This window comes from Thamnophis elegans, chromosome 12, assembly GCF_009769535.1.
Source record: "Thamnophis elegans isolate rThaEle1 chromosome 12, rThaEle1.pri, whole genome shotgun sequence".
NCBI lineage: Eukaryota > Metazoa > Chordata > Lepidosauria > Squamata > Colubridae > Thamnophis > Thamnophis elegans.
Genome location: NC_045552.1, coordinates 1,418,239 through 1,428,339, shown reverse-complemented (window position 1 = coordinate 1,428,339; position 10,101 = coordinate 1,418,239). Strand labels below are relative to the sequence as shown.

Here is a 10,101-nt window from a genome sequence, read left to right as displayed (position 1 = left end):
ATGTATAAATGTTTTTTTTTAATTAACCACATCAAAACTCCGCATTTCCATGGCTAAGCGAGACAGTTAAGGGAACTTTGCCCCATTTTATGACCTTTCTTGCCAGGGTTGTTAAGTGAATCGCTGCAATTAATAACATGGTTGTTAAGTGAATCTGGCTTCCCCGTTGACTTTGCTCACCAAGTGGTCCCAAAAGGGGATCATATGACACGCACACACCCCCGGGGACACTGCAACCGTCATAAATATGAGTCGGTTGCCAAGAGTCTGAATTTTGATCGTGTAACCATGGGGATGCTGCTATGGTTGTAAGTGTGGAAGATACTTTTTACAATGCTGTTGTAACTTTGGTCATTAAGTGAGTGGTTGTAATTCAAGGACTTAACAGTAGTCATATATTCAATAAGACCCCTGTTTGGAACTCAAAATACTTCAAAAGGCTTAATAATGATCTGTCTTTTCCTGCCCGGTGTGCTTTCCCTTAATTCCCAATTGAAGATCCGAGAGAGGAGCAGCAAAACCAGGGAGCCCAGTTCTTAACACTTGGTGTTTCCTCCCCACCCGCCTGATAGTGAATTTTCGGAGATGGGCTGGCTTTGGCCTTGGTAGGGGGGCCTGGTTTGAAAGCTCCTGTGTGCCCTGCCTCTAAGAATAGCCCATCTGTTGCCTGAGATTAAAACATTTCGGATCCAGATGGTTAAAAGCTTAAATCGGCCTTTCCAAAGATACAAATGACCCATTTCTCTACACTTCAGCCGCCACAGTGCAGTGAGAAAATTTATGGCTCTGCGCGGAGCTCCTTTTGCCCATTGTCAGGCAGCATCTCCCTCCTCTGGCGCTCGGGGTGCTTTCGGGCTCACTTGCCATTGGCATGTCGTTTCAAGCGCTCGAACCACGCCAGGCGAAAAGCGAGCATTAAGTACAAATATCACAGATAGTGTTTGCCAAACAAGCGCCCTTAAATTAAGTTAATTTGTGGTGAGTTTCGAAACGGGCTAAGTTGGGACTTGTTTCCTTTTGGTTAAGAAGAGCATCCAGCAGACAAGAAAGCTAATTTAGTTGTGAGCTGCATGTGGTAGGGAAGCGTCGTCGTTCCTTAACCATAAAACATGATAAAATAATGCAGAGTCCTACTTCTCTAAATCAGGGTGGGATTAACTAAGGTTGGCAGCCATTCTGTGGTCCTGTTCAGCTAGCCAACTCCTGTAATCTTCTGGGCTGAGGAATTTCCCCTTCTTTCCTGCAAGCGAATAACTCTTCCACGGATATAATAAAATAACATGCATTTGTGACTCTAAGACCATGATCTGCTTTGGATTTAACCTAAGGGTGGACAGCCAGTAGCCCTTGGAGTCCTCCCACCATCTGAAAACTAAGGACACATATCCTTACTTTGAGGTAGAAGGCATATGAAACTTTTATGCAAGCCAGGGGTTCTCCAATCTTGGCAACTTTAAGACTTGTGGACTTCAACTCCCAGAATTCCTCAGCCAGCACGGCTGCATCCGCAAATCTTAAAAGTTGCCAAGTTTGGAGACCCCTGAGCCATAAATTAGGCATAGCACAATTAACAAAACTAAGTCCCACAAATTTCCTCCCAGTGGAAGTATCCTGCTGATGTTCATAATACAGAGTCACCCACTGGGCCCTCAACTTGTCCATCACACCTGATGATGCATGTGCATCAAAAGCTTGCCCATTCCTGGCTTAGCCCGATCCATTATGATTTGTAAAGAATATGATGGCTAGGGAATTCTGGGAGTTGAAGTCCATGCTTTGCAGATGGAGGAATACTGGAAGTTGAAGCACATCTAGCCATGTTTGAAAAACACTGCTCTGAGGGGAGGGGGAGTGTGTGTGTGAGTGTACCTTTAGGTGGGTGGGTGGGTAGGTGGGTGGCTGGGTGGATGGATGGATGGATGGATGGATAGATAGATAGATGATAGATGGATGGATGGATGGATTTTACTCATCAGATTCTTCAGGGTTGCTTATTTGCTATGTTGAGAACTTAGTACTGGTTATACTGATGAATGGATGGATGGATCCATCTGATGAATGGATCCATCTGATGGATGGATTTTACTCATCAGATTCTTCAGGGTTGCTTATTTGCTATGTTGAGAACTTAAAAGTACTGGTTATACTGATGAAGCTCTTGATGTTGGTGGGGGGCCAATCCATACTTCAGGGGTGGGGGAGAAGAAGAAGAGGGACAAGATACCAATGGAGATAGACAGAAATCCTCAATGTACTATCATCCCCATGAATGGCTTAAGATATTACCGGTTTAATGTATTTTGTACATTTGAATCCTGCTTTTCATGCATGGATCCGCGATAAGCAATTTGAATGTAAAACAATGTGTTTTACAGAGAGGCTCTCTGTATTTGGTGAATAGTAATAGAAACTTGGCATTAGGCAAACCCCTGCAAGATTGAGGAGAGTAGCAAGGATGGCAGATTGTAGACAGCAGTCAGGAAAATTCCCTGATTGCAGTCAAAGGAATGAGGATGGGATAAAGCAGATTTTAGCTGGTTTCATGGGTTTAGATGCTGGAACACTTGTATTGCAATCCCCCCCCCCCCCATTTAAAAACCTTTCTTGGTAGGAAACTAACTGACATACTGTGAACAGTGTGGAATGGAGCTGGTCTAAATCAGCTATACCTTTAAGGTGTAATTGTACTTGGGATAAACCCTTGGTCAAATTCAGAGCAGGGTTGAATTTCTACTCTGTGCTGATTTCTCCTTCCCAGTTTTTTTAAAGAGTTCGGAATGTTTTATCTGGTGACTCAGCTGATTTTTAAACTGCCACTTAGAAAAATTGAATGTACTTGGGATCAAATGTTCCAGGTTTCTTTTCTAACTCAAACATACAATAGAATTAAAAACTTACAGCCACCCTTTTGTCTTTTGTAATCCATTCCGTATGAAGAACTAGTTAAGCAGCATTATTTAACGATTAGAGCAAAAGGTATTCTATACTGATGGAGGATTCAAGATCTACCACCCATCGGTCATAACTCTAGACCAGAGGCCAATCCCCACTTTTAAAAGCATAAGTAATAGATAATATCTATTTTAGAGTACTCCCCCGCAGATTAACACGCCTAATATGTTTCAGAATGGTTTGAGCTGAGACAAATTGCTTACTGCTTTTTAATTAACCTATGTATTACTACCTACGCTCTGGTTAACATAGCACAATAGAATAATCCACTTTGTTCCCTTTACACAAGGAGAACAAAGTGCCATTCCTGAACCTTAAAAACAAAAACATCAACCATTCAGTAATTAAGGGAGGAAGAAGAATGATATCCATGTCCCCCAATGTGGTGCTCCTCATGGAAAAGGCTGAGTTGGGGGGATGCTTCAGAGACAGTTGACTTGCAATCATTGGCTTAGTGACGTTTCAAAGTTAAAATGGCACTGAAAAAATTTATAACCTGTCCTCACGCTTATGTCTGCTGTATGTTAAATTAAATTTCAACCATCCTGAACCATTTTTTGTTTTTCTTTTCTTTCAGGGAAAAATGCTGATCATCCAGTTGTGAGGACCAGTGACAACTGAGCGCTGGTGGCGTGCCAAGAGTGGGAACAGTTGTCTTTGCCGTGCTAACCGTCCTTAATCTGAACTGCCAGTAGTGCCCCTTGCCGTTTTGGGGTTGCACGGGAGGACCCCGATAAGCCTAGGAAGCAGCCCCGCGCAAAACAGGATGTTTGGACGATGATGATGGCAAGGAAGCAAGATGTCCGCATTCCCACCTACAACATCAGTGTGGTGGGCTTGTCCGGGACGGAAAAGGAGAAAGGCCAGTGCGGCATCGGGAAGTCCTGCCTCTGTAATCGGTTTGTGCGGCCAAGGGCAGACGACTTCCACTTGGACCACACCTCCGTTCTCAGCACCAGTGACTTTGGGGGACGGGTGGTTAACAATGACCACTTCCTCTACTGGGGAGAAGTGGTGCGCTCCCTGGAGGACTGTGTGGAATGTAAAATGCACGTTGTGGAGCAGACCGAGTTCATCGACGACCAGACTTTCCAGCCGCACCGCAGCACCGCCCTGCAGCCGTATATCAAGAGGGCCGCGGCCACCAAGCTGGCCTCCGCCGAAAAGCTCATGTACTTTTGCACCGACCAGCTCGGCCTGGAGCAAGACTTCGAGCAGAAGCAGATGCCCGACGGGAAGCTGCTGGTGGACGGCTTCCTCCTCTGCATCGACGTCAGCCGTGGCATGAACAGGAACTTCGATGAGCAGCTCAAGTTTGTCTCCAACCTCTACAACCAGCTTGCCAAGACGAAGAAGCCCACCGTGGTGGTGCTGACCAAGTGCGACGAAGGCGTGGAGCGCTACATCCGGGACGCCCACACGTTCGTCTTCAGCAAAAAGAACCTCCAGGTGGTGGAGACCTCGGCCAGGTCCAACGTGAACGTCGACTTGGCCTTCAGCACTTTGGTGCAGCTGATCGACAAAAGCCGGGGGAAGACTAAAATCATCCCCTACTTCGAGGCTTTGAAACAACAGAGCCAGCAGATAGCTGCCGCCAAGGACAAGTACGAGTGGCTGGTGAGCCGGATTGTTAAAAACCACAATGAAACCTGGACCAACGTCTCGCGAAAGATGCAATCCTCTCCGGAATATCAGGATTATGTCTACTTAGAAGGGACTCAGAAAGCAAAGAAGCTTTTCTCACAGCACATCTCTCGCCTGAGGCAAGAGCATATCGAGCGCAGGAAAAAGATGTACCTGGCCATGTTGCCTCTTGCCTTCGACGCCCTGATCCCAAACCTGGATGAAATCAACCATCTGAGTTGCATCAAAGTGGAGAAGCTGCTGGAGACCAAGCCGGACTTCTTAAAGTGGTTCGTCGTGCTTGAGGAGACGCCCTGGGACGCCACCAGCCACATCGACAACATGGAGAACGACCGCATCCCCTTCGATGTTATGGACACCTTGGCTGCCCAGCAGCTCTACGAGACCCACCTGGAGAAGCTGAGGAACGAGAGGAAGAGGGCAGAAATGAGAAGGGCTTTCAAGGAGAATCTGGAGACGTCTCTTTTCATCACCCCGGGAAAACCTTGGGAGGAAGCTCGCAGTTTCATCATGAACGAGGATTTTTACATGTGGCTAGAAGAATCGGTGTACCTGGACATTTACGGTCGGCATCAGAAGCAGATCATCGAGAAGGCCAAGGAGGACTTCCAGGAGCTGCTCCTGGAGTATTCAGAACTCTTTTACGAGTTGGAGCTCGATGCCAAACCCAGCAAAGAAAAAATGGGGGTCATCCAGGACGTCTTGGGGGAAGAGCAGAGATTTAAAGCATTGCAAAAGCTGCAGGCCGAACGAGACGCCCTGATCTTGAAACACATCCACTTTGTCTACCATCCCACCAAGGACACCTGTCCCAGCTGCCCGGCTTGCGTAGATGCTAAGATAGAGCACTTAATAAGTTCCAGGTTTATCAGGCCCTCGGATCGCAATCAGAAGAACTTGCTTTCCGATTCCAACATTGACCGCATCAACTTAGTCATCCTCGGGAAAGATGGACTCGCCCGTGAGCTAGCCAACGAGATCCGAGCTCTTTGCACGAACGACGACAAGTACGTGATAGACGGGAAAATGTATGAGCTCTCCTTGAGACCCATTGAAGGGAACGTCCGGCTCCCCGTTAACTCTTTCCAGACGCCCACCTTTCAGCCCCACGGCTGCCTCTGCCTTTATAACTCTAAGGAGTCCCTGTCTTACGTGGTGGAGAGCATCGAGAAGAGTCGAGAGTCCACCCTCAGCCGAAGGGACAACCACCTCGCTCACCTTCCTCTCACCCTGATTCTGGTGAATAAGAGAGGGGACACCAGTGGAGAAACCCTGCACAGCTTAATACAGCAAGGCCAGCAGATTGCGAGTAAATTGCAGTGCGTGTTCCTCGACCCGGCTTCTACCGGCATAGGATACGGGCGCAACATTAACGAAAAGCAGATCAGCCAAGTCCTGAAAGGCTTGCTGGATTCGAAGCGCAACTTAAACCTGATGAGCTCAACCGCAAGCCTTAAAGATCTGGCCGACATCGACCTTCGGATCGTCATGTGCTTGTTGTGCGGAGACCCTTTCAACGCCGACGACATCCTTCTCCCCGTTCTTCAGTCCCAAACCTGCCGGCCCTCCCCTTCTGGAAGTAGCAATGCGGTGTTACTCGAGTACCCCATTGGACCCCACAAGAGACGCATCGAGCTCTCCTTGCTCTCTTTCCACTCCGCCTTCAGCATCCGCAAAAGCTGGCTGGTCCACGGCTACATTTTGTTTTACTCTGCCAGGCGCAAGGCATCTCTGGCTATGTTGCGTGCCTTTCTTTGCGAAGTGCAGGACATCATCCCCGTTCAGATTGTGGCGCTCACGGAGGGCTCCCTCGACGTCCTGGACAACGACCTGAGCCGGGAGCAGCTGACCGAGGGGGAGGAGATCGCCCAGGACATCGAAGGGAAATTCACGAGCATCCCCTGCAGCCAGCCTCAGCACAAGCTGGAAGTCTTCCACCTGTTCTTCAAGGATGTGGTGGAGAGGAAGAACATCATTGAGGCGACCCACATGTACGACAATGCGGCGGAGGCCTGCAGCACCACGGAGGAAGTCTTCAACTCTCCCCGGGCGGGCTCCCCTCTCTGCAATTCCAACCTGCAGGATTCCGAAGAGGACGTCGAGCCCCCCAGCTACAGCCCTTTCCGAGACGACGGCTCCATGCCCGCCTTGTCCAAGGACCTGTCCAAGCTTTCCATGGAGCTGGAGAGCAACGATGGGATTTCGGTCTTCTCCGTGATGAGCACTTTCGAAAGCAAGCTGAACAGCAAGGTTCCTCCGCCAGTGAAACCAAAGCCCGCCGTCCACTTTGATATTACCAAGGGGGATCTCTCTTACTTGGAGCAAGGGCACCGAGAGGGGCAACGGAAACCCGTCTCCTCCAGCAGCTGGCCGCCTACCGATGGCTTCGACCCTTCGGATTATGCCGAGCCGATGGACGCCGTGGTCAAACCCAGGAGCGAGGAGGAGAACATCTACTCCGTGCCTCACGACAGCACCCAGGGCAAAATCATCACCATTCGGAACATCAACAAAACCCAGTCCAACGGGAGCGGCAACGGGTCGGACAGCGAGATGGACACCGGGTCGTTGGAGCGGGGGCGCAAGGTGTCGCTGACCAGCAAGCCGGTGCTGTATCGGACCCGGTGCACGAGACTCGGGCGCTTTGCCAGTTTCAGGACCAGTTTCAGCATAGGCAGCGATGATGAGCTGGGGCCCATCAGGAAGAAAGAGGAAGACCAGACGTCCCAGGGCTACAAAGGAGATAATGCTGTCATTCCCTACGAGACAACGGACGAAGACCCCAGGAAAAGAAATATCTTACGTAGCTTGAGAAGGACCACCAAGGTAATGTGTGTGTGTGTATGTCTGGGAGTGTCTTTAACTCCAAATCGTGTGGTGTGACAGCTATTACAGCAGAGGTGGGAGAACCATATTCCTTTTATGACTCGTGGGCTCCGACTCCCAGAATTCCAGAGCCAGCTACGTGGCACGACAAAACCGCGCTCCACTAAAGCGCGCCCGATTAAACTGCGTCGCTGACGTCATCAGCAGGGCGACAACAGCGACCGCGGAGAAAAAAGGGCGCTTTAAATAGCGCTTTGAAAGCAAGCCGATTCAAGTTAAGGTAAGGGTTAGGTTTAGGGTTAGGTTAAGGGTTAGGGTTAGGTTTAGGGTTAGGTTTAGGGTTAGGATTAGGTTTAGGGGGGGTTAGGTTTAGGTTTAGGGGTTAATTTTAGCTTTAGCGTTTACAGCGTGCTTTTTTCGTCGCACTGTGATGACAGCTACGTGGTTTCGTCGAGCGCGCTTCAGTCGAACGCGGTTTTGTGGTGAAACCGCCAGCTATGCTGGCTCTGGAATTCTGGGAGTCGAAGTCCACAAGTCACAAAAGGGCCATGGTTTCCCACTCCTGCATTAATCCCACTGAACAATAATTAGGAGTGGTTTGCCATGTTTAAAGAGGGGGGGTTTATGGATATTTATGGAATAGAAGGCTGCATGTCTCTGTAAGATTTGGGCAATTTATTTGCTATTCAGAAGCATCTATCTATATGTGAGAAACATTGGGGACAAATGCAACAAATACTTCCCGCATTGATTTAAAGATAACATTTTGGTTTCAGAAACTCAGGTGCTGGATTAGAACTCAGAAGACACCGGGTGACCTTGGATCGGTCACTCTTCCTCTCAGCCCAACTCATGGTGATTGTGTGGGAACCCATAAGGAAGGAGTACTATTTACACGGCCTTGAGCTGCACAGGAATAAGGGAGGGCTAATCTGATAAGGCAAATTCTCACGAGACCCTGTCCCTTTGCATTGCGAGAAGGTAGCCAGCAGTAATGCTGCAGAAGTTTAGAGGGTCTGTCCAATAAGTGTAAGAAAAGCATTTTAATCAGATATTAGTACAATATTCCCCCTCCCCCCCACGTAAGATTTCATATCTGCCTTTTAAATCCAGCTTCAGAAAGCAATTTTCAAATAAGCAGCTGGCCCTTTTGAAAAGAATGAATTTTGAAGAGCCCGGTTGTCAAGTGTACAATATGGACTTTAGTGTTTCCACTTATTTTCCTGGAACCTCATTACTGTTTCTGGTTGGTAGTAAGACATCACAATTACGCCTCAAAGGGCAGATTGCAACGTCAGTAGGAAGTGGCGGATAATAACGTTTTCATTTCTCATGTGATCTCCCCCGCCCTCCCTTAAATCTATAGTTTTGCAGAGGAGTTTGAAACGACATCTGAAAAGATTCCTTTTCTTCCACGGAAGGAAGGACCTGGTCTCTTTAAACAAGGCTGTGTGGCTGCTTTACAAAACGGTGGTGATTTCATTATTGCTGCGGTTGTCCCTCCGCCAGCAGGGTGGACTTCTCCGCATTGGCAGGAGAGCTCTGTTACTGGAAGAGGGGTGGGGGTGGCGGGTGGGGATACAAAAGCAAGCCAGATAGGTTTCTTTTTTTTTAATGCCCTCTGTTTGGAAAAGCTTCGACAATGACTCAGAGCTTGCTACTTCAAAAAAAAAAACAAAAAAAACCCTACTATATTTTATTTTTAAAATTACATGATGGCTGCATGCATTGCAAGCCGAAAGCAGAAATAAAAGCTAACCCTTTTTCCTCCCGGTCTACAATGGCATCTTACATCTCCTAATTGTAATCACAACCCTTGATTAGAAAGGGTATGAATATTATTAACTCTTCCATTCCTTTATGGGGCAGGGAGGGGGAACCCTCGAGGCTCCTTCTTGTACCAGGCCATCTGTTTGAACTGTTAATGTAAAAGAAAGAGCAAAATCGGGCTTCGAGAGAGAGAGAGAGTCAATGGCCAAGAGGTCCCTTCCAGCAGTTTGCAGAAATTCGAACTCGCCATCCAGACATGAACAAAAAACCTGCTCCCTGGAAAATTCAGGGTGGGGAGATGGAATTATTGTTTAATCAGTAGAGCAGTGTTTCTCAACCTTGGCAACTTGAAGATGTCCGGACTTCAACTCCCAGAATTCCCCAGCCAGCGAATGCTGGCTGGGGAATTCTGGGAGTTGAAGTCTGGACATCTTCAAGTTGCCAAGGTTGAGAAACACTGCAGTAGAGGGAGCTCAGACAGGCCACGAAGCTCAGTGGGTAGGATTTCAAAGCTGGCGCGAGGGAAAGTTTAAATAACCGGGAAGATTTTTCTACGTATTGCTCTTCTGGAAGTTCAGGCACAGGCAGTCCTTGACTTATGACCACAATTGAGCCCAGCATTTCTGTTGCTAAACGAGGTGATTGTTAAATGAGCTTTGCCCCATTTTGTGACCCTTTTTTGCCACGGTTGTTAAGTGAGCCACTGCATTTAAGTCAGTGTTTCTCAACCTTGGCAACTTGAAGATGTCTGGACTTCAATTCCCAGAATTTCCCAGCTGGGGAATTCTGGGACTTGAAGTCCAGACATCTTCAGGTTGCCAAGGTTGAGAAACACTGATCTAAGTGAATCATGAGGCCGTTAAACGAATCTGGCTTTCACTTGTCAGTTGCCAGGTGCCCAAATTTTGA

At 48.1% G+C, this 10,101-nt stretch overlaps 1 protein-coding gene across 1 annotated transcript in view; it reads left to right on the top strand.

The window, feature by feature from the left end:
- The window catches only part of ARHGAP35 (Rho GTPase activating protein 35), a 48,832-nt gene that overhangs the window by 11,447 nt on the left and 27,284 nt on the right, over positions 1-10,101 (top strand). The window contains exon 2 of the mRNA XM_032227646.1: positions 3,530-7,422. Coding sequence (XP_032083537.1) covers positions 3,730-7,422 — 3,693 coding nt within the window. The 5' untranslated portion in view covers positions 3,530-3,729. The remainder of the gene's footprint in view (positions 1-3,529; positions 7,423-10,101) is intronic.